This window comes from Setaria italica, chromosome I (genome assembly GCF_000263155.2).
Source record: "Setaria italica strain Yugu1 chromosome I, Setaria_italica_v2.0, whole genome shotgun sequence".
In the NCBI taxonomy this organism is placed as follows: domain Eukaryota; kingdom Viridiplantae; phylum Streptophyta; class Magnoliopsida; order Poales; family Poaceae; genus Setaria; species Setaria italica.
Genome location: NC_028450.1, coordinates 29,018,688 through 29,042,228, shown reverse-complemented (window position 1 = coordinate 29,042,228; position 23,541 = coordinate 29,018,688). Strand labels below are relative to the sequence as shown.

General features: G+C 43.7%; 3 protein-coding genes and 1 long non-coding RNA gene across 7 annotated transcripts; 2 read left to right on the top strand and 2 right to left on the bottom strand.

The window, feature by feature from the left end:
- Positions 1-357: 357 nt before the first annotated feature.
- Positions 358-3,559, top strand: LOC101783264. Of its 2 annotated transcripts, none has more exons than XM_012844175.2 (4): positions 358-653; positions 1,196-1,424; positions 1,519-1,602; positions 2,279-3,559. In XM_012844175.2, exons 2-4 carry the CDS (start codon positions 1,247-1,249, stop codon positions 3,028-3,030), a joined length of 1,014 nt encoding a protein of 337 aa, XP_012699629.1. In that variant the 5' UTR covers positions 358-653; positions 1,196-1,246; the 3' UTR covers positions 3,031-3,559. The 2 variants fall into 2 exon arrangements, with proteins under 2 accessions (XP_012699629.1, XP_004952914.1); XM_004952857.3 differs by having other exon boundaries at positions 359-653; positions 2,270-3,559.
- A 5,301-nt stretch (positions 3,560-8,860) lies between these two features.
- LOC101782861 lies at positions 8,861-13,638 on the top strand. Of its 3 annotated transcripts, XM_022826971.1 has the most exons (5): positions 8,862-9,060; positions 9,224-9,667; positions 11,325-11,938; positions 12,098-12,897; positions 13,091-13,638. In XM_022826971.1, the coding sequence occupies exons 3-5, from the start codon at positions 11,393-11,395 to the stop codon at positions 13,197-13,199; spliced, it is 1,455 nt and encodes a 484-aa protein (XP_022682706.1). In that variant the 5' UTR covers positions 8,862-9,060; positions 9,224-9,667; positions 11,325-11,392; the 3' UTR covers positions 13,200-13,638. The 3 variants fall into 3 exon arrangements, with proteins under 3 accessions (XP_022682707.1, XP_022682706.1, XP_014660465.2); XM_022826972.1 differs by lacking the exon at positions 9,224-9,667 and having other exon boundaries at positions 8,861-9,060; positions 12,128-12,897; XM_014804979.2 differs by lacking the exon at positions 9,224-9,667.
- A 701-nt stretch (positions 13,639-14,339) lies between these two features.
- On the bottom strand, positions 14,340-17,940 carry LOC101782589. Its single transcript, XR_001393133.2, has 3 exons — positions 17,009-17,940; positions 16,795-16,922; positions 14,340-16,724 (listed from the first exon to the last, which is right to left on the bottom strand). It is a non-coding gene; the product is annotated as an uncharacterized LOC101782589 (long non-coding RNA).
- Positions 17,941-21,346: 3,406 nt separating this feature from the next.
- On the bottom strand, positions 21,347-23,347 carry LOC101782183. The gene is made up of 2 exons (XM_004952855.3): positions 21,990-23,347; positions 21,347-21,842 (listed from the first exon to the last, which is right to left on the bottom strand). Exons 1-2 carry the CDS (start codon positions 22,087-22,089, stop codon positions 21,598-21,600), a joined length of 345 nt encoding a protein of 114 aa, XP_004952912.1. The 5' UTR covers positions 22,090-23,347; the 3' UTR covers positions 21,347-21,597.
- Between the last annotated feature and the right edge of the window lie 194 nt (positions 23,348-23,541).

The following is a 23,541-nucleotide window of genomic DNA, read 5'->3' as shown; positions in this document are numbered from 1 at the left end:
CCTATTCCCACTTTTCCTAAAATACCCTTATCATTATACCATTTTGATGACACAAAGTGCCTTGGTCATGTCAAGGAAACGTGCGTGTTGAGTTCAAACCACTCATCTGATGGTTCCTGCCCACCAATGCTCGTGGTTAGCTAACTTCATGCTTCAAGCCGTTTTGCAGCAGAAGCATTCAACTCTCTTTCCTAGCCCGGCCCGGCCCGGCCCGGAAATTGCTCGGGTCTAGGCCCTACGGCTTTACCGTACTTTTTTTTCCCGTCCTTGCCACCGCCAAAGGAAGAAACAACTAAAGTGAAAAAAAAAACAAAGATAAAAACCTAATCCGTAAAGAAAAAGCGAAGAAGAAGGGGGGTAAAGTGGGAAACCATCAAGTTCCACAAATCGCATCTGCTTCAACTCCACCGCCGCCGCTTCCTTCCTTCCTTCGGTCCCATCTGCTCCCCCGTCGCCACCTGCGCCGGAGCTGCCCGCGGGCGCGCCGCCGCTAGTCGACGGCACCACCGCCCCCTGTCGTAGCCGGCTCCGCGAAAGCCCGGGCTCTCACCGAATAATACCTCCAGTCGTCCGGTGCAAGTGCAACGGCATCCGCCACCAGGCTGTGGGCTGTGCCCCCCCGGCATGGCACTCGGAGGGGAGGGGCTCAACAGGTCAGGAATTTTAGGGACTAGCGTCGGTGATTGTGGGTGGATACATCCTTTAGTTTAGTTTGATTCCTTTGAAAAAGAAAAAGACCTAGGCTCATTCCTTTATCAGAGTGTATGCTTTATCTGCTGCCATGGATGTTTTCTTTATACTGTTATGGGTGTTGACGCTGAGGTGTTAGACTGAATACAATCCTAAATGCTTCTAGCTGTTAACTTGAATGGATTAGGAATCCCGAATGCGCAGCCTCTAGGGGAAGCTGTCTCGAAGGTTTTTGGAAACCTTGTTGTAACCTTCTCCCCATTTCTTGTATACACCGCTGCAGTCTTGCAGGAATTAATCGCTTACTCTGTTTTTAGCTTCCACAGTTCTTCAATAGAGAGATGAATCTGCATTTTGCCTTTGCATTGTTTGATGCCACATGGTTTAGTTTGTTTCTTCTACAATCTTGTTAGATCCCTATTATGTGTATCTGTGTAAGTGAAACTAATTTCCCCCCACCAATATGGCGCTGCGGTGCTTAATACATTCCCTTGCATTTCTGCAGGTCTAGGTACTGTATTTGCAGACTCGGCTGAAGAAATTGGTTGCTGTTAGGATGAAGACCAAGACAAGTAGGAGCTTACAGAGGTCAGGGAGGGGTAACCATGTCCAAGGAGAAGGGACAAACTGGGTTCTTGTTGCAGGGGGTATTTTGCTTAGCACACTTTCAGTCAGGCTTGGTTGCAAATTAAAGCAGTTGTTCGATGGGAAGCAGGAAAATAATACTTCCAAAGGTCTTATGTCATCTCATGTCCCCATCTGCAGTTGTAATCTTGATTTTGTGTCAGTATTCTTTGTATGCCTGCTGCTGACTCAGCAAAATTGCAGCTAAAAGAAGGCCTGAAGCATGTGAGCGGCACTCGGACCTCTACCGGTTCAGTGACCAAACTGACTGCTACTACTGTATTTCAGGTGCTTCTACTCGCTTCTTTGTGAACATTGTAGTTTATATTGCATTGAGTTTAGGGCTAGAATACAAATCGGGCATGTGTGAAGGTGAACCTGTACTATAGGCTGTTTCCAGTCCTTGGTAAACCTTTTAATCTATAGGGCTTTGAATATTTTTTCAGCATGCATTAAATTTAGTGCTATAATACAATTTAGAATGCAAGTTTTTTAAAACCTGAGTTATTATGTTTGGCTGCATATTGACTTGTAAACTAAATGCCCTTTGTCGTGGTCCTCTAACCTTGAATTTATCAGATGGATTTTGTAGTTTCGTTAATGGAATAGGGGGAACCCTTAATTAATAAAACATTTAGTGGGGTTGGATAATTACATTACAGGTCTCCAGGGTTCACGTGCATAAGAGTAATACTTATCTACAAAATAAAAATCTCACTTTGGCTGTTGCATTCTACCAAATTTCCAATTCTGGATTCGTGTTTAGCATTTAGAGACACAATAATTTCATTGTTTCTGGCTGTTGCTTTCGTGATGCTGATTGAACTGAACTAATAAATTCTTACAGTTTAGTCCTCAGCTCGGGTTTTACACTAGTTCATTACTGTTTCTTTTGTTGGTGGTATGAATGTACTTCCCAAAACCTGTCATTACTAATTGCTGTTACCATGTGCAGGGCTTGCAGATGGTGGAGTGGAAGTCAAGCAAGCACCTGTAAGTCCTGTACCCAAATCAGTTGAACCCTCACTTCCACTTGTCAAGATACCTGCCCCAGAACCAAGCAAAGAGAATAGCGGTGTTATGTGGATATCCTCACCTGATCGGCTTGAAGATCCTCGAAGACCATTTCATTACTCTAACAGTTCTGGCTCTCCCAGTGTTTCAGAATCAGGGTCTGATATCTATAGCAAAAGAGAGGTCATACAGAAGCTGAGACAGCACCTCAAGAAACGTGATGAGATGATCATGGAGATGCAAGCCCAGATTGCTGATCTTAAGAATTCTCTGAACATTCAGGTGACACAGTCCACCAATCTGCAATCTCAGCTGGATGCTGCCAATCGGGATCTGTTTGAATCTGAGCGAGAGATCCAGCATCTAAGGAAGATTATTGCAGATCATTGTGTTGCAGAGGCACTGGCACATGAAAAACCTTTGCAAGCTGGACATTGGCAGTCAGATGCCACAAATGGGCATTCTAATGGCTATGCTGATGGTAGTATTGATGATGCTGATCTGCATTGTGTTGGCATGGAGAAGAGGAAGGGAGAGGTAGAGAGGGTGGAGATGCTCAAGAAAGAGGTTGTTGAACTGAAGGAAGTTATTGAGGGAAAGGATTTTGTGCTTCAGAGCTACAAGGAACAGAAGGTGGAACTCTGCTCAAAGATCAGGGAGCTGCAGGAAAAGCTCTCAGCACAAGTGCCAAACATCTTGTAGGATCTATGCATGATGCTGTTTAGAAGAATGATGCTGCCATGTCCCATGAGTGGAAGGGAGGGTCCCACTTCGATGAGTATTTCAGGAGAAGCTCTTGGCCATCGTCACACATGCCAAACACCATGCTAGGATCTTTGCAGAATGCTTCTCTTTTTCTTTTTGAGAGGAACTTTGCATAATGTTAGGTTGATTTATTTCTTTCTTTGCTGTCATAATGTTAGGTTTGTTTGCTTTCTTCCTTTTTCAATATCTGCCCCTTGGTTGCTCAGAGTTTACAAGGGATTCTTTTTTTTTTCCTCAGTTGCTAGGCCTAGGGTAACTCAAGTTGCTGTACAGGTTTATCGGTTTTCCAAGAGACACAAAAGTCTGGAGTGTGCTTCTACCTCCTCTTTTCATTGCAGTTCAGTTTTGAGTGACGGTCCTTGAAATGTATGGTCGATGACATTTCTACAATGAGATTTGCTAGACCTATCTGTGACATTGCTCTTGTCTGTGATTCAATCTGATTAAAAAGAGAATTCAATCGAAACATCATCGTTCATTGTTCATCAGATATTTATTGGTGGTGTGGGCAGTTGCAGAACATAATGCATGTGATTGGGCTTTGGGTAACATGCAGTGTTCTAGCTTTATGCTACCTGGCACCACCCCATGCAGAACTTGCATCGCTTGCTTTAGCTAACGCAAATCTATGATCGTACGCATGACAATACTAGAATGAGAGTTGAGAGTTGTTGGGCCTTAAGTTTGGTCAAATGGATGTTTCAATCGCATGGCTCATTCTTGTGAGTGTTGGTCTCCTATTATGTCCCTATTGAAAGCGACAGGCTGGTTCGAGCCAAGCTTCGAATACATGTGCTGCATTTAGAAACATCGTCTGTTCTTTTTTAATCCTAACATAATACTAATTTTCAGGTATGAATTCAGTCACTAAATGTTACAAAGTTACGCCAAAAGATGTGTATTCAAACACTTTGCCATGTACTAGCGTACATTCTTGGATCAGTTTTGGCAGTGTTGGATGCATGGAACATTAGAGGTAGTCAGCTAACATAACTCAAATGGCAACAGAAACAGCACTAGAAATTGTTCTTCCCAGAAAGTCAAAAACGCCAGCGCCACATGAGGCAAATCTAGCGACCTGAATCCGGCATTGCAGCCTTTTGTTTTGAGTCTGTTTTAATATTGTGTGCATATATAATAAGACAGGCCAGATCATTTAACCTGGCTGATTAAAGAAGCTTATCTTATTGTGTTGACTTTATCCCTGATTCCATCCCTGTCATTGCAAGCTAAAGTGAAGTGGGTGTACAACTGGATCTCTGACGCCCTTGCAAGGACAAGGAAGATGATTTTTTTTTCTTCTTTCTGAAGACAGCAAAGTTGGAAATATTGCATGCATGGTCCCGGTAAACTGAAGTGGTTAGTTGATCAGTCTGTTCTTGAGAACTTTATGAGCCCTCAAGCGTAGCTGCTCAGCATGGATTTGAAGTGCAACACAGCAACAGCATCTGGAGGCAGGCAATGGGCAGTACAAGACTATGTATCTTCATGACTCGTGCAACACATAAAGGTCATGATAACATGATGCACCCTAATCACAGACACAGGGACGGATCATAACCGACTTCGGCCACTAATCCGTTCAGTGGGGACGGGAAGATTGGGGCAGCTGCAAAGGCGCGTTTGACATGATTCTTCCAAGAACAATGAGTTTTCCAAAAGCGCCTTCACAACTTTTTCTTTTTTGATAGTTCACAACAAAATCTTGTCATACTTTATAATATACTTGTTTTCGGAATTTTTTTTCCTTAGAGCCACACATCACATCACTCTCTTCTGTTCTCTCACAAGCATATCTCGCCGACGTCATTTACCTTTTGCTACCACGTCACCCTTTCCAGAATTGCCCCCGAGTCTCCAACATCACCGCCCATGTGGTCTCCCACACCATCGCCCTCTGCTTTGTCACTCTTCGGTCCATGATGGAGTCTGGTCCACGCCTGGCACCAAGATTGCGCCATGCCCACCATGCTTTGCTTGCTTTGCGTGCGGCCATGGCCGTGCTTAACGACTTGACATTCCAAAATAGTTGGTTAATGTCTTGCTTGGAGTGCAAATTAGTTTCTGTTCATGTGAAATTCCCCTAAACCCGCTCTGCAGTTTCGGCGTTTGCAGCTATGGTTTTTGTATTTTGAAAAGGAAGAGCATTTTTTTTTCGAGAAAAGGGAGCCTTCGTTGATAAGTCATGGACTAATTGCTCGAAACACTTAGGAATACCCCTAACCACACCGCTGTTGAGTTAACTCGGTAAGCGTGTTGGCTTAACTCATGAGCAACTGAATTTTGACTTCTCTTTACATGCTCTTTCATCCGACCTTAAGCTTCTTATACATTACTGTTATCTGATTCCAGGATGATTGGGCCTTGGCACCATTGCACAACCAGCCTTAAACCTTCACAACAAGCTGCAAATTCAGCCTCTTCTGCAGATTGACAGTCAAAAAACACTTGCTTACCCGGTGGCATCTATAAAACTTGCATCCACATTTAATTTTAGCCATCCTTGCTCAGGTGGATTCCAAGTAGGTACTAGCCGGGATACTCTTGCAATCTCATTTGTTGCTATCTCTTTAGCCCTCTTTGATTCACCGATGACCCGCTTGTCCTTTACATCTTCCAAGAACACATCAGAATGTTGGATTGACAAATTATTCAGCATTGATTCAATTACTCTCACTAAACCTGCAACAGAGAAATTTGTGCCTCTATGTGTGAGATCATCACGTACCGACCAATTTCTTCAGAGAGACAATATTAAAGCAGGCCTAGCATTCTCCGGCGTATTGTTAAGTGTGAGCAAAAACCACTTCAGTCTGGTGTACTGCAATTGGGATATTTCTGGTATAGCCCACTTATGTCGGATTTCTATCAGCAGAGCTCTGGCACGCGGGCATCCTGCTACTGCATGTGCTGCATCTTCAGGCTCAAGTCCGCAGATTGTGCAGGTAGCATCCTCAATAATATGCCTCGCCTTCTTATTAGTGTTTGATGCAAGAGCATTTAAGGCAAGTCTCTTCCATCAATCTCTATGTTCATTCTCAAATAAGTCAGAGACCCACCTGATTCTTACCTTCTGCATTTTATTACCACTTTCAGAGAAACTTCTCTAGGAATCCAATTATCTCACCAAATCTGAATACTACGGCCATTTCCAATTCTTTGTATAATTTTTTTAGTAGCTCCAGTCCATACATAATGGAACGCATGTGGGTGAAATATTGCCACCAAATATTGTATCCAACAAATTTCCCCTCGGATAATATTTGGCCTTTAATAGCTTTGCACACAAACTATCCAGGTATAATAACAATCTCCATCCCTGTCGAGCTAGCAAAGCCTAGTTAAAAAGACGCAAGTCTTGAAAGCCCAATCCACCGTTACTCTTTGGCTGTAGCATTGTCTACCAAGAACACCAACGTATCTTCCTTCGACCATTCTCTGCACCCCACCAATAATTCCTTATAATTTGCATGAAGTCATCACAAAGAGTGAATAATATATGTTGGCAAGGCTTGAGCTACAGACTTAATTAGGATCTCCTTTCCAGCTTGAGACATATTACGTTCGCTCCAGTCATTCCTTCTTTTCCCAAATCGATTTCGAAGTGGTTGGAAACAACATTTCTTCATACGCCCCTCGGGTGTAGGCAGGCCCAGGTATTTAGCCTCACCTGCTACATTATGAACTTGCAGCTCGCCACAGACACTGTCCATGGCATCCTGAGGGCATGCCGTTCCAAACATTATCGAGCACTTTTCGGGATTGATTAGTTGACCGGTACTTGATTCATAACACCTTAAGACCTTGATTTTTCTGGCCTTTTCACCAGTTGCTCTGAACAGTAACAAAGTATCATCAGCAAAAAGCAAATGCGAGATACGAGGAGCCTGACGACTATTTAGCTTGTAATTGGCGGGGTTCAACAGCTCTTTTCATTAACTAGGACAGACCATCTGCCACAAACAGAAATAAGAAGGGAGAGAGAGGATCCCCTTGCCGAAGGTCACATAATGGTTTAAATGATCTTTGTAAGATCCCGTTGAATTTAACAGAATATTTGACGGAGGTAACACACTCCATTATCCAAGAAATTCATTATTTTGAGAAACCCAGCTGTCTTAACATACCTTCCAAGAACACCTAGTCCACTCTATCATAGGCTTTAGAAAGATCTTGTAAGCACAGAAAGATTGAGCATACTCGTTACCTGTTTGCATTGCATGAATACACTCAAAGGCGATCAACGCATTATCAGTAATTATTCTTCCTGGCACAATAGCACAGGACATTCAAGAAAGGGAAGAGCACTTTTGAAGCACATGTACATGCAATGCAAGGCATGTACTATTTGCTTGCAAAAAAATTCTTACTATCGAGGGACAAATAAAGTACGTGTTTATTTAATAAGCGAATCCAAATATTTTTCTCGTTTTTAAAGAAATCGTATTCTCCCGCGTATGACCATTTTGCCACTCCAGCAATAAAGTATATTCTTTTTTCCATTTTTTCTGAGAAAACCTTTTGTGTTTTCATATGTTTTTTGGGCTTTTCCTTCTAGAAATGCTTCGTTGGTTCTTGTGTGCGTAATAAATATTGGGTCCGTGGAGGTGGTTTGGAATTTAGAGTACTTAAATGCGGGGGAGCTGTCTTCTCCAGCGGTTTGGTTTTTGCTATTACCCCCAATATTTAATGCCTTCTTTCCTTTGACTTCTCCTGTACCATTTCGCGATCGCACCCTCTTCATATGGCGTTATTGCATCTAAGCTTTTGGTACAGCGTTTTGCACTTGTAGCACTGTTTTTCCGTTTATTCAAATCTTTTGGGTTCATTGATTGAAAATGAAAGGACTATTTTAGCATACCTCCAACCTGCTCTACAGTAACCTTTTCCATTGTTGAGTCCTCGATACTGGCCTGTATAGTTCCACAGGCTGTAAAGTGTTGGCCTCTAGCTGCACAACCAAACGAAAGATGTATTCTTTTGGCTAGCACAACAAATTGTAGGTTTGAAAGCTGACATGACACGTAAGTATTTCTAATCACCTCATTTTGATACCTCTCTTAAAAATACCTTACATTTTTTTCACAATACGATACATTTTGTACAAGTATTTATGTTATTCTCATCGTATACTTCTCTTGTAAATGCCTTACATTTTTTCCACGACATGATAACAAGAGCATAACTCTGACCCATACAGTATTTAGACGAACATACTCATGCGATTTCCATGATCCTAAGATAGATGAATATTTCAGAAAGATACTCATAGTCAAAGATACTCATAGCCATGGTTCCACGAACTAATGCTATACATTGGTATTAACTCTCTTGACTAACATGAATGAAAATCAACTTTTTTCTAATTACGGAACACTTATTGTTATTCACAGACATATATACTACAAAATAATTAATTCATTTTTATAAATGAACACCTATTGTGGAATATAGAAAATCCCAACAAAATTAAAGAAATATTGACATATTGGAGTATTTCTGTTTCTCCAAAATGGAAATAGGGTGGAACCTCATCCGGGGAAAAAAGCATAATTTCAATAGGGTCCCTGAGTTTAGCATAATTGCAACAACTACACGTGGCCAGACCAGAAATCCAGCAAACTTGTACTTTAAACAATCCAAGGACCTGTTTCCTGAACCTCGAGGGGCCTAATTGTAAATACAAATCGAGAGAGGAGAGAGAAAGAGAGGTGGAGAGAGAAAGAGAGAGCATACGAAATTTATTGCGCAGCTCTGCCTCTCACGCCTTTTATTTAAGAGCCCACCTCCGGGGTTTGGAATTCTTTTTCCAACTCCGAATTCTCCTGGTCGTTGGGCTTCCTGCGATCCTGATCCCCTTCTCATTCCATCCTGGCCGGGCTCCGGCCAATCTCCGCTCCAGGCGTTTCTTTCGGCTTCGCCAAGCGGTGGAGGAGCAGCGAATTCCGGGGTTTTATCCCAGCAGAGGTGAGTTCTTGATCCTTTTCTTCCGTTCCTCCCCTCGTCTCTTTTCTGGTTCTTCTCTTGATTCCAGTGTGATTGCCTCGCTCGGTTCTGTATGCGATTTGACGGCGTTCATGATTTCTAAGAGCTTTGCTCTTTTTTTTTCTGTCTCATCTTGTCATATCAGGTCCTGCTCCTTTTTTTGGCCATGATTTCTGAACTCCTCGATTAGAACAAAAAGAAAGCATCACTGATCTGAGAACTAGTACACCTGAGAAGGAGCAGCATGGTTTCTTATTTTCTTTTCCAAGAAAAACCAGTGTGATTTGCTACAAGATTAGCTTCTGCCGCGAGATTTCGCCGAGTTCTTCCCTGCTTGCCTGTACCTGTAGTTACTACTGTGTGGTGTGGGGGCACTGCCCAGCGACAGGCAACATCTGATGCATGCAGTTAATCCCATTGAAGTTTCTTCGGCTATGCCAGTTCCTCGAACCTGCCCGCGCGCTTGGTGGAAGAGGAGGAATTGGCGCGCAGCTCATTTCTGCTAGTCGCGTGACGCGTTTGTTTCAGTTCTACGTGAGCTTTCGTATCGATGCAGGCAGTGTTCTGTCGTACGTCTGCGACAAGAGAGGTACCCTCCTGTTGATGTGTTCCGTTATCAAGGCCGCTAAATCGCCGATCTTTTAGGTCATGGATTGTACTGTGTTTTATACAGCTATTAGTATGTCGACCCATCAGTCAGGAAGAAGGGCAAAAAAAAAAAATGGTTTTTAATATTTTTTTGGGCGTACGAATGGGGTCTGGGATGCTGAATCTTATGGTGTATTGTACGTCTCTTTGGGTGGAGTGTATCTGGGATGTGGCCTCTTGTTGGTGCCAACTCTGTAGTTAGTTTTGGCGTGTATGGGCTTTCTGTTGGTGTGTCAGTTTGTACCGGATCATGCAAAGATTGTGAGGTTCGTAGCCTTACCAGGACAACTTACATCTTTATTAAGGACATGGCGTTTCAGAAATTGAGCATTTCTTCCATTACCAGTAATCCTTGGAATTCGATCTCTGCAATATACATTAAGTAATTTTGTTCTTCTTTTCCTGCGACCTATAGATGGAATCTAAATCTGCCAGCTTCTTCTAATTCTGTATCACGAAGCTAGACAGCTGATACTAACTTCAGTTGCATCTTTTACCTATTTCTTATGTTTCTGCCTTTGTGAAAACAATTTAGTTGTTACTGAAACTAACTGCAATGCACTCGTCAAGTCTGGGGCTTTTTGGAGTTTAGGATGAGTTTTGCTACATAATTAGCTCTGTTTAGTAGAGTGCAGAATATTCCTTCCTCTAGTTAGCTTTGTTAGGTAAACAGTCCTGTGTGTCTGGATTCGTCAAGTGCAATTTGAAAGTTGAAATATCAACTGGCTGAACAATATGTATAAACTACCAAGTGGTTTCTTAGTAGGTAAACATGCTGACGATTAGATGATACAATTCCTAGAACCTAGTTGTATTAAAATCGCAAGTTTAACATATTTAAAACATTTAGAACGATCACAAAAAATGTGCAAGTTGTGGCCATTGCTTCAGCAACTTGTGGACACTGAAGTCCATATGCCCATCTTACTCCCAAAAGGTGGCATTAGGTATTTGGGTTGCCATCGGTCTCAGTTGCTGTTGCTTGTCCTGTCCAAATTGACTCCGCTTCCTATAATCTGAAAGCTATTCGTCTTGACATGCTAAGTGGGAAGGCTGTTGATTCTGATTTTGAGATTTTGTGCCTTGACTTGGCTCCACGATGATATTAATTCCACCAAGACCACCACCGGTCTCTTTGTTCAAACATAGAAGGAACTGTCTCTGTCAAGGTCATCATGAATTTAGGCTGATGTAGTTGGAGTCACAACAAGAAATTTTAATGCTTGCACTTGATTAAAGGGATGTGTCAACCATACTGAATAGTAGCAAAACTGCAAATGATATTCACTAAGTTGATTTTACACTAAATTCTGTATGAATTGCCAATGGATTTTTATCACTAATTTGTCATTTATTGGGTATTCATTGTATGTGAAATCATAGAAAACTCATGTGAGTACCGATGCAACATTATCATGGCATTGACAATATCTTTTTCTTTACCTTCATACAAAACTCATGTAAGTACTGATGCAACATTAGCATGGCATTGACAATATCTTTTTCTTTACCCCTTCTGAAAGTCGTATGGTTGTTGTACTCATGCAAAGATGATGAAGAATTTCGCGCTGACAATCTCTCTCATGAACTGTGTGCAGGACAACTACATTGAAACTAGATCATATGATTTTTATGGTAACATGATACTGAGTTTTTCACACAAAAAATGGTAGAAGAAAAAAATTCATCACAAGATACGGTACAGATAAGTGGAAACGTCACACTTCAGAATGTTTCTTATGAGAAAGATGTCATGGAGATAAAATTGGCAGATACTGTTGATTCTGATAATTATGGTGGTAATTTTGTCAAGGATGTCTGTGTTGATGAAGGGGCAATACTTCATAGGAAGATTTCAGAAGAAAAACCAGTAGATAAAAGGTCATCCCCAAATTTCAGTTGCCAAATGATCCCTGCAAACAGTGACATAAGATATGGGAAGAAAGATGATTCTAAAAAATACATGCACGAACTAAAGCCAGAAGCAGTTGTCCCAGTTGACTTTGCTCCTGATTATGACAACGAGAAACAACACTCTTCTGGTAAAGAGTATGATCTTGAAGATCGGACTACTACTTCTTGCATTGCAGGCGATCCCAGTGAGAAGATAAGCTTGCAAGAGTTACTTCGCCTCGAAAGTGCAGAAGAATCCCGACATGCAAGCACAATAAACTCCGAGAGCAGTGAAATTCATGAAGAGGCAGTTGGACAGGTATACCGTTATGACTTACAATCAGTCTAAATTGTTTGTCTCGTTACCACTACCATTGTTGTGCCGTAAATATATCCACATGTTCGTCCCTCTTGACTCAAAATTTAGTGGTAAGTTCTTCCATGCATATACTTCATGAAAGCTTTGTTATTCTTACAGACTTCCAAAGATGGTTTTCCTGATGCTCAGGTTGCTTTGACAAACACCAGTCAGCCTGTCAGTAGCGGTACATCAAGTAAGGAGAATACCAGCGGTTGCTCAGGAACGATGTCTGAATGCCATGATGCAGCTTCAGCATTAGATGTGAGAGAGCCACACAAAATTGATCGCTACAATCCTTTCATTGATCATAGGTTAGAGGATGCCTCAGAGCCTGAGCGCTCTATACCAGGAATCACAGATGCTGCTTCCGCAGATTCCATCTGTGCCATCGACAATGCGGTAAATGGCTCCACAGGATTAGATGAAGTTGAAACAGTTGAACCCGGGACAGATGCGGTGAGTACAAGTAGTTCAGACATTCAGTCATCTGGAAAGAGTGATGATCATAGTGGAAGTATTTTTAGCAAGGCCATCACTGGTGCAGTGGATGAAACTGCAGTTGCTACATCTTCATCCAGCAATACTGAACCTAGCAATGCAAATGGGGATAATCAAGAAAAATGCGTGAGTGATGGTGTTGCTGATCAGATAGATGAGGAGCACCGTGTAGGCTCAGATGGTGCAGTCAATAAGAGCTCCACCCTTGCGCAAGATCATTCTGTGGCGGAACAAACGGCGTCTGAAAGTTCGAAATCAACTGCTCGCATTGGCAACGACAACCCCTCTGAACCTAACTTCTTTGGTCCCAGTATCATGTCAGGGCCACTGTCGATGTCCGGTCATATAGCGTATTCTGGCAACGTCTCTCTTCGGTCAGATAGCAGCACCACTAGCACCCGGTCCTTCGCATTTCCAGTGTAAGTCTACAAACCGTCCGCTTTGTTAGATTGCAAACCGTCATTATTTATGAACAAGGGCGTGCTTCTTATTGTTGGTCCCCAAAAAAACATGTAAATTCTGAGTAGTTTGTGGTAACCTGCCTTTTGAAACAAAAATAGAATACTTGAGATTTGTACCAAACTTGATGGACAATCTGCGGTCAATGAACAGGTTGCAGAGGGAGTGGATCAGCAGCCCGGTGAGGATGGCGAAGGCGGAACGTCGGCGCAACAGGCGGCGCCGCGCGTGGAGGAAAGGACTCATCTGCTGTAAATTCTGATCCATCGCGGTCGCCCTTCGCATCCCTTCCCGCGGAATTCAGCTCCTTCCACGGTGGGTGCACGCGCGAGGCGGAAAGAAACATCCTTGGGATCTCGTTTGGGTCCATGGTATTTCCTTGGAAAGTTCGGGGTCGGAGAACAAGCTTGAGCTATAGTCACTGAGCATTCCAACGAAATACCACTCATCCAAACGCCCCCTTGGACATGGCGGTGGTTCTCTCGCGCTCCACATATTACCCTGCTCCTTTTATTGATCCCGGAGCAGGTTGAGTGAAGGTAGTATATAGCTGTAGTGTAGTGATGGTGCTTTTCTTCTTCTCCCCCTTTGTCCGAAAATGTGCTTTGAAAATTCGTTTGTTCTGTTAGTTTTTTTCGTTGGTTTGTTTGAGGTAGCAGCATTCATGACACCGTGCTTTACTTGCCCGTTCAGATTCCACCGATGCTGGTGCAGCTTTGTACTGTTTCTGACGGGTGGATCGCCTCCCCAAGGTGATCCCAGCCGCCCGTCCGCCGAATGTGGTTGTTTGTGCCCCCAACGTAACGTACTCCGTACGTGTACGGGTCCTACCGTACGTCCTGCCACTGTCGCATTGTCATCGAGGAGAGGCCGTAGCACACACCAGAGTGCCATAAAATCTCTGGATTGTGTCTGACGATGATGAATCTTGATACGAACCGTAGAAGCGAAGAAATCTGCGAGTACGAAACAGCAGGAGCATGCGGCGACTCCGTCTGACCGGGAGAGGTCACCACGAACGGCGCCAGCGTTCCGTTCTGCACGGCCTCTGCTGTTACTACGGCATCGTACTGCAGGCAACCACCGAACTGCTAACTTGCTAAGCGGAAGTGGTTTGATATTCGGCAGCATAAATCCGCGTCCCGGGCGGTTTCCATTAGAGTGATAAGGTATGTGGGCCGTGCTGGCAGAGGCCCGGAACATTTGTCGACTGGGCTGGGCCGCATTTGTTCTAAAATCCTCATTTGTCATCATGATGATAAATACTCTTTCCGCCCTCAAATTGTAAGTTACTAGTGTCTGCTGTTTGGTGTGAAATTAGATTCCTAATGTTTTAGTTGACAATTTATTAAGGCGTTAGAATTGCATCTGCTACACTTTTGAAGGTATTGTAGCATAGGAATTATGGAACCATGGAACGATTTTTTATTAAATAGAAACTGAAACCGAAGTGTTCTACGTCACAGAAAGGAATTACATATTATTACATATTGGACGTACTATGTAAAGGATAAAACAGATGTGTCGATGCTAAATTATAGAACTAATGACACTATTTATTGATGAGATGTTTACTCTTCAGGATTCAATAGACTGAGATGGTGGAATAAAGGGAAGCATAATTACCTAGCTGCAGAAACAACTGTTAAATTGTGAGCTCAGAGGTAAACATTTTGCTAAAATGCAAGTGAGACATTGGACAATTGCATGACATAATCATAATGGTATACTGAGCAGTTAACATCAAATATTCTGCAAATACTTTGCAGTTGCTAATTACCACCATACACGCATGGCTGCATGGTTCACGACCACATAATTATGGTAGCAAGTACATATGCCGATTTCTATCTAATGATCTCAGTTCTTAGAAGTACTGAAAATTGATCCATAGAGATTTCAAGTACTGAAGCTAGCAGTTGTCTAGAAAAGAACATCATATGAGCACAGAGAAACTATAAGTTACCTGGGTAAGTAGAGAACTCATTGCCCGTTGCCTAATTAAAATTCTAAGTGCTAACGAAAAGGTAAATAAAAATAATATAATTCTTGTGGGAGCAATTGTTCTATGTAGTTTGGTACTTCCCACTTGTTATATTGACAAGGGCGAGTACGCAAAACATTTACTTATGGTTGAAATTTCACCTGGTGATCTCGGTTAGATGGATCAATCTCTGAAGATTTTCTTCCTCCACATTTACCAGCAATTGAAATAGAATAGCAACTGATTTCAGTCTTGTCAATCAACTTGTCTATTAAACTCATCAGATTGAATATGTTAATGATTCTTTCACTTTCTGATTCCTCCTCTCTTTATGCTTGATAGCGCTACTTAGACCATAAATCCTGACTGCACACTCAAACTAAAAGACATAAAGCATACCAGAACACCTTGTGTGTTGACAATAACTGGATGCAAGTAATGCCCGATTAAATGGTTAAGCGCAAACCGGCTTCAGTAAACCCCATACCGTTTGCACCTTTCTGCCCAACATGATCATTTAGGAGTCTTGGACACAAAGGGTTGTACTGTGATCGCCCCAAACTTTGCAGGCATAGTATTTCTCTGAATGGAGAAAATGTCAGTGAGCGGATTATTGGCACTTTTATCAGCATGATCAACATAAGAGCATCTCCAGCAGATTCCCTTTCCCCTTTCCTCTTTTCAGCTATAAAGGAGATTTAGGGGAGAAAAACCTCCTCCAGCAGATCCCCTTTCCATTCCCATTTCCCCTTTATTTTTTCTCAATCCTCTTTCTCCCCCTCCCTCTCCCTTTCCTTCTATTTCTCTCCAACCGCACGATCTGCTGCCTCCTTGATTTTCTGACAGCTCGATCTGCCCCATGCCCCTCAGTTGCCGCCGCCAGTTGCTACACCGGCCGCCCTGTGCTCCGCGCCGGCGCCGGCCATCCCAGTCCCCGCGCTCCGACGCCAGCCATCCAAGCCTCCGGCCGCCGGCCTTTGCCTCCACCCCCTCCTCATGCGCCGCCCTGCTCCCACGCACGGCGCTCGCCCGAGCGCGTCGCCGTGGCTCCTCCCACGGGCGAGCAGGCCGGCCGCCGCCAGCCCCGTCTGCCTGCGCCCCGATGCGTGCTGCCCCAGGCGCGCCGTTTCCCTGCGCGCCGGCCCGGCCAGCCCCCAGCACCGCCGCCCCAGGCCGCCTCTGCGCCGGCCAGCCCCGAACGCCGCCGGCCCAGTCCGCCTCCACACCAGCCAACCCTGCCCCGGTCGGCCGGCCCTGCCCCGACAGCCGCCGGCCCCATCCGCGTGCGAGAGAAAAAGAAGAGACGGGAGGAGGAAGATCTGTTGTAGTGCTTCTCCCCAATAAATTAAAATTGGGAAAGGCAGGGGTACGGGGAAAATCAATCTGCATCTCCAACGGATATGTTGAAAGTAAACCAAGTACGCCTTCAAAGTTCAAAGTTGAAACACAGATGTTGATGGACATGGACACATGGCCAAGCAACACTTACATATACATAGTTACACCATAGAAGTTGATGGCCAAACTTCCATAGTCTAACAAAAGTGTTGCTTCCAGCAATTTTTTCATCAATTTCACCAGTAGACAAATTAGTTTATGCAATTTTGTTGGATTATCAGCAGTATATGAAACTGATAGCACTAACTAATATACTACATGATGGATCAGTTACTTGAAACAATATTTACAATTTTGTTGGACTGTGAGCAGTAGATAAAACTGATACCACCAACTGAAATACCTACTTGGAACAGCTTAATGCAAAGAGATGATCCATCTTATAGTGTTGTCAGAATAGGTGAGCTGGAGAAGCAATAATATGTCAATATATCATATATGCACAAGAAAGTAAGGTATAATAGTAATCACCTACCTTGTGTTTGATTTCGAATGATTTCTCCATCATGCATGTGTAAGCAATAAGGGAGATGGTGCCATGACATTATAAAAATTGATGCCTAGTCCATTCTAAAATAGCAAGGTCCCAATTTCAATAGGTACCTGCCAAAGCATTTTGCATACATTATCACTCAACCACTGCATCATCCTTAAAGTGCAACAAGTCAGCTGCAAAATGGAATACTGACATCCTTTTTGTTCCAATGTAACAGAGGTATCATGTAACATTTCCCGGGCTTTTCTGTCTGGAGTGCATCCAGCACGTTCCATTTCCTTGTATACTTCGGATACCTATTCAAGCCAAGATTAGAATAATTTCAACCTTTTCAGATTAATCAAGTACATAGAATCCTGTGATGCTTCACGAGTTTAATAGCATCGGATAATCCGTTTATACTCTACATCCTAACCATGAAAAACGAAAAATTGAAGGCTGTACTCGAGCTGAAAAGAAGACATTTCGTAATTGTTACTAACAATTATGGTTGTGTGCACAGGTTACCATACATGGCCTTTTTAAGTTAACAAAAATAGAGATAGAGTGGCACAGCTTTTCAAATTTCTTTGTTGTCATGAATGTTTTCATAAGTGTAGTGTATGTCACAACATCTGGGCTCATACCCTAAGAAAAAAAACAAGCAATCAGGGTGCAACGAAAGGAAAACACCATAGAACTGGAAACAATAACCAGCAAAAAAAAGAAACCCTCAATTTCATCTCCCATGCCTCGTGTCCGGTCGCGCCTCTGCCCCACGCCCGACGGTCCTGCCAGGGTCCGTGCGTCGCGTTCATGCTCATCCCTCATGCCTGCCGTCGCACTCCTCCCCATTGAAGGCTCGCGTCGCCTCCACATCCGCTCTGTCTACCTGCTTCCCTTCCCCCAAAGGCTAGGGTTAGGGTGCAAGGCCTGCTCGTAGTACGGGATTGGTAGCGAGGGACGCTCCCTGGTGCGGTTGCGACGAGGGGATCTAGCGCCGGGCAGGAGGACAGAGAGGAAGGGAGGAGGGGGAAGCGGCAGCGCGTGGCGTGGCACCGGAAGCTGATGGTAGGGAGGAGGAGGAGGAGGAGGAGGAGACGAGAGAAGACGAGGAGAGGAATGGGAGGAGGCACTGGGGCGGGGTCGGGCGCGCGGTACGGTGCGGCTCGGAGGAGGGGGGGTTTCACAAAATCGACGGGCGGGCGGTTTTCTGCAAAATTGACACGATTTCAGAATTTTTCTCTTCTTGGTGTTGAAATATTTTAGAACATAGGGGTGTTTCATAAGAAAAACGAACGCGATTACTATTTATGAGGGGCCTCACTGGACCTGGAATCGATTAACGGAAAATTGGAGGGCTTTTTTGCAAAATTCCACACGCTTGCAAGCCTGCTTACGGATGACCGGAATGGTGCGATCGGACGGCCGTGAATTCGGGATGACGTGGGCCGGGCGCGGTAGGACCCCGGAATACGGGGTCTTGATTTTGACTTTTTATATTTATAATTTTGCTATACATTTAGATATATATTATGTTGAGATGTATAGTAAAAGGTATGAGTTTTCTATAATTTAGGACGGAGGGAGTAAAAGAAAATAATATAGAAGCCCCCGTCCGTCTTTGGACTATGGCTGGGCTGGATATAGCCTGCTCAGCTCGGCTTAGTCCAGCTCATGAGCGAGCCAGGCCCAAAAAATAGTTTCTTTACATTAAAAATCAGCATATAGTTTATTTATATATAAGCATAATTACTTCTAAAGTAGGTACAATAAATTGTCATTTTGTGACCGCACTAACGCTATTGGACTAGTGCCCAAATGAGACACATGACAACAATACCCTAAAAAGAGTTAACCTAGAATTAAAATCAAATAGAGTTAACCATAAGCTATCACAATCCATAGTTGCAGCTATCGCTAAGTTTAGGCCCTCCAGCTAGCTACATCTTAATCCCGCGTCTTGAAACTTTATTCTTATTAAATCTAAATCGCTAAGGTCATGTTTAGATCTAAAGCTAAAATTGAGTTAGCTAAAATTTAGCACTAGCCCAGTTCCAAAAGGTGAAAAAGCATTAGCTAGGAGAGGGAAGCTAATGAGTGCTAAAGGGAGCTAGTTTTTGGATAATGAAAGATAATATTCCAGCTTCAGACATTTTTCAAGAATGCCTTAGACTACAAACATTATAGAGGGGCACATATTCTAAAAGAATATGTAGCCAAGACATCAGAAGATCTGATGTACCAAAGAGAAATAACAAAATATAAGAAAAATAAAAGCTTAAAATCTATAACAACTACTTCAGTAATCTCCATATACGTCTTATTTTGTAACCAACTTCTCCTCAATAGGTGAAATCGAAATCAAAGCATGAGCCAATCCAACAACGAGGAAGAGAAGCAACAACTCCATCTGCTGATTGACGCTCTGAGCACAAAATCAAGACCGCAGCAAAACTATCCACACTTCTAACATAGGCAGTGGGGATAAGCAAGATACCAGTAGTTGTTGAAGACTCCAAGTTGGGCAACCACAATACGCGCACGAAGTACACCACCACTCAAAAGTGACACTTTATGGATTTTGTTTATCCATAAGCCATATCTCTAAATGGGATGGACTAAAGATTAACGGGCTAAAATTTAGCTAGCTAAAATTCAATTATCTTGGCTAAACATGGTCTAAATGTATGTACACGCGGGAGGGTGAATGTTATTGGACGCATGCTGACTTGGTTCAGCACAGCCAAACTCACAAACTCTCCTCCTTGCCCCCGCGGACTAGCTAACACTGTCGCACTGTCATCGAGACAGTTGTCCAACACTGCACCGTCTAAAACCTACGATTTCGTCACACGTAATGGATCTCGATATGGCCCGTAGGTACAACCAAAGAAGTTTGGACCACGCGCCACGAGAGAAAAAGGGCCACTTCGTACAGAACGTAGATACACGTACGTGCGAGCGATCTGCAATATTATGTGTCTGCTGTAGCCTGTACATGGTACAGTTATCACTGCCTCGTCGTACAGCGCATACTACTGCTATCATCAGACTATCGTAACGCTGGTAGCGCGGCTTCGCGGGCCTGTAACAGTCCGAAGGGGAGAGAGACAGCTCGATTTTGAAGCCCATAATATTTGTGGGCTATTGGACTTTTCACATGACAAGAAAAGACGCACCCTGTGTTGCATGGTGAACATGGTGGATTGACCGGCACATTTTAATCAGGAAACTTTATATAACTTCCACAAGTTTTTTTAAATGACTTCCAGTATTTACGATCCTTGCTATAATAGATGGAGGGGGGGGGGGGGGTGCAGCAATCCAATCATAAAATAAATATCTCATCCCCAAGGCAACCATAAATAAATTCCTAACCCCGTGAAATGTTGAATTAGCCTGTTCGAAATGTTGAATCAGGGTTTGTGGAATGTTAAATCAGTTGTAAGAAAACATTGAAGCATGTATCACACGTGAAAAAATCTGGGTGAGGTGGAGGGTTGGGAGCGGGGAGCAAGGAAAAAATAATATCCGATCTCCATGCAATGTTGAGTTAGACTATTCGAAATGTTTACATAGGTTAACATATTGTTGAGTCAAGTGTAAAAAAATATTGAAGAGTATTCGTGAAGGGAGATTGATGGGCTGTGATGGTTGCCCTAAATAAGCCTAATTGGTTTGAAAGTTGTAGAACTTAACGGAAGCTACATAGGAACCCCATTTTTATAAACTCCTTTGCCAGCTCTTTCCTTTTTTTAGCAATACCAGCTCTTTTCTTCTTGTTTTTTTGAAGCAATACCAGCACTTTTCTTAAAAAATGTTTTCCTTTTTTTCTCCTCCCTGCATCTTGCATTGCCTGTTTACTCAATTTGTAATTCACCGTGGCTTAGGCAACCGTTTTTCCGTAGCTTATGATCTTTTAGAATCTGTTTATTGGAGAATGGAGAGGCCGGGGAAAATCATATTCTTTCTATTCTTCATATTTATTTGTATTATTGGTTTCTGCACTAGCTTATACTATTTAATTGGATATCTCAAATTAACTTTTGAATACGGTATGGCTCAATTCGTCTTCAGTAGTAGTTTCAAAACATTACACATTTGATATATTCATGGTTGAGGTAGTGTCTTTTCTGATTGTATTGCAGTTTAAAAACGACAATTGTTTCAAGACTGGATGGAGTAAACAGAATCCTGGCGTTTGCCACACCAATGAAGAAGCTGAGAAATAAGTTGTGCCCAACATGAGTCCAAGCTCTCGGGGTGATTTGATGGATGATTATATTATTAATTGAATGCTTATTGACTTGGTTCAACACAGCCAAACTTTGAAGGGGGGTGACTGAACTACCGAGGCTCGGTTGAGTCCATCAGCGTGCAGTGACTAAACTCAAAATAAGCACATCACAGTACTGTTACATGCGAGATGAAAAGCTCTATCAAGATTAACTTCTTCCGAAACAAAAGGAAAAAAAAAACAGCCAAATTTGAAGGAGCGCGGTTGAACTACATACTGGTGAAGGTTGGGTTGAGTTGATTGGCGCAAAACTCGAAACAAGCATCAGGACTTCTATATATACGAGATGAAGAATCTCTGTCAAGATTAACTTCTCAGCAACGATGACAAACAACTCAACAACTGACTAGTACACTGCTATGATCTATGGAGTTTGATCCATCCTATCCTATCCTATCCTATCTTCATCAACTATAGAGACAGAAGTAAAAAGGAAGGAAATAAAAAACACTAGCCTAGCTACAAGAAATAGGTACAGCGACACTTGAAACGGATACCTAAACTTAGTTGTGTTTTTTAGGGTGAGGCCTGGGCCCGTAGCGCGCCACCACAACCTTCTCGGCAGACGCAGCAGGGCTGTTTCCTCCGCGGCCGACGACGCTTGCTCCGGCCGCGCCTTCTCCCGTCGATCCCTTCTCCAGGCGCACGGTTTCTGCGTTCTTGGTGTGCTCCACGCCGTGGCTCCTCGTCCGTTGCGATCCTTTCTCTCTCGACGAATGCTCGGCGGTCGACGTGGACGGGCTCCTCACTGCAAGGATAATATGTAGGCAGCAAATTTGGTTCAAACACAAGGCGAGAGGAAGTTCAGGAAGAGATAAGAAACATGAACACAATGCACGCCACTAACTTCAAATAAACAAAGCAACGGAATGCAAAGATGAACAAGAACACTCACAGTGGCGAGCATGAGCAACGGGACGGTCAAGTGTGAGCAAGAAGACGACGGCCAAGATGACAATGAGATGAGTAGTCGAAGAAGCCCTTCTGCAACCCATGGCGAACTCCTACTACGCGGCGAGACTGCGAGAGTGTTTCTGTATGAAAATGAGAGGAGCTGAAGACGCATCTGCAGACGTTTTATATGCAAGCGGTGCAGATGCCCCTTTTTTGCTAGTCAGCTCGAGATCGATTGGGTGGTCAAACCTCAAGGTCGCGAGATCTCTTACACCACTTACATATTTATACATATACAAGTAATAAAACATCTGCTCCCGGCCGTACTGATGTACAAGCGTTCTTTACCAAGCCCTAGGCGTTCTTTTGCACCGCATGGCCCTAGTTGTACCGTGCGGCGCCGAGCCACGCACGGTGCGCGCACTGGCGCACCACGTGTGGGCTCTGTGCGCCCTGCGTGCCCGGCCTTAGCTTCCGATCCGCCGGGGTGGTGGCCGGGCTTCGGGAGTAGAGCCCCCTTGCCAACAATGCCGCGGGCGAGACGGGTGCGTGACGGTGCAGTGCACACGGCGCGGCACCAGCACCACGCCCCGCGGCTGCGCTCGTGGAGTCCGCGTAGGCCTGCTCACGTGCCGGAGCTGCAGGGGGTCAGGTGCTGGATTAAAGAAAAAGCCCGCCTCGCATCGGGGTCGTTAAGGCCCGAGATCCCAAGCTCCAAACTCGCGCCCCCAGGAGATTTTAAAGGCTTTTTTACAGTCAGGAATCGCACAGAAGCCAGTTGATCGACAGGCGGCCGGTTCCAGAATCCCAACAAGACCAGGAAAAACAAGCGGAGTCACATATACTGTGTTCATGGAACCATGGACGATAGTTTTTCTCGAATGCAGTGAATGCAGGAGAGTTATACCTCAAGTAGTCAAGTTACTTCGATTACGCAAAGATCCAGTCATCTTGTACCGCCCCAGCTCAGTGAAACTTTGCCAAAAGCCACTGCCCGACAGCGGGTGTAAAATAATTATACATACAAAGGCTGCAGATGTGAACATGCTGAGAGCTGCCAGTAGGAACTAGGAAATGTAGTAGAATTCTGGCCACGTCAAGGAACACGCTGCACCGATGAACTGGATCGCACGAACCATTCGGTCCACCAGGGCCTTTTGTCTATTAACCCCAGGCTCAAACGAGGAATAGTTGCTGCAAAGACAGCCACAGGATGCTAGATAGAGGGGGTGTTCGGATACACCCCACTAAAATTTAGCAGGCGTCACATCGGATGTTTGGATGCTAATTAGGAGTATTAAATATAGGCTAATTATAAAACTAATCGTACAGATGGAGTCTAATTCGCGAGACGAATCTATTAAACCTAATTAGTCCATGATTGGACAAGTGGTGTTATAGTAACCATTTGCTAATGACGGATTAATTAGGCTTAATAGATTCATCTCGCGAATTAGTACAGGATTCTGCAATTAGTTTTATAATTAGCTCATGTTTAGTCCTCCTAATTAGCATCCGAACATCCAATGTGACACTACTAAAGTTTAGCACCT

What these genes read in the sequence shown, in the direction of transcription:
- LOC101783264 (XM_004952857.3), top strand. Translation starts at nt 1,247, where the DNA reads ATGAAGACCAAGACAAGTAGGAGCTTACAGAGGTCAGGGAGGGGTAAC. An exon ending in GGAAAATAATACTTCCAAAG is followed by an intron (nt 1,425 to 1,518) that starts GTCTTATGTCAT and finishes GCAAAATTGCAG; the next exon opens with CTAAAAGAAGGCCTGAAGCA. An exon ending in CTGCTACTACTGTATTTCAG is followed by an intron (nt 1,603 to 2,269) that starts GTGCTTCTACTC and finishes TACCATGTGCAG; the next exon opens with GGCTTGCAGATGGTGGAGTG.
- LOC101782861 (XM_014804979.2), top strand. Translation starts at nt 11,393, where the DNA reads ATGGTAGAAGAAAAAAATTCATCACAAGATACGGTACAGATAAGTGGA. An exon ending in ATGAAGAGGCAGTTGGACAG is followed by an intron (nt 11,939 to 12,097) that starts GTATACCGTTAT and finishes TTATTCTTACAG; the next exon opens with ACTTCCAAAGATGGTTTTCC. An exon ending in CGGTCCTTCGCATTTCCAGT is followed by an intron (nt 12,898 to 13,090) that starts GTAAGTCTACAA and finishes GTCAATGAACAG; the next exon opens with GTTGCAGAGGGAGTGGATCA.
- LOC101782183 (XM_004952855.3), bottom strand. Translation starts at nt 22,089, where the DNA reads ATGGGTTGCAGAAGGGCTTCTTCGACTACTCATCTCATTGTCATCTTG. An exon ending in CGTTGCTCATGCTCGCCACT is followed by an intron (nt 21,843 to 21,989) that starts GTGAGTGTTCTT and finishes TTATCCTTGCAG; the next exon opens with TGAGGAGCCCGTCCACGTCG.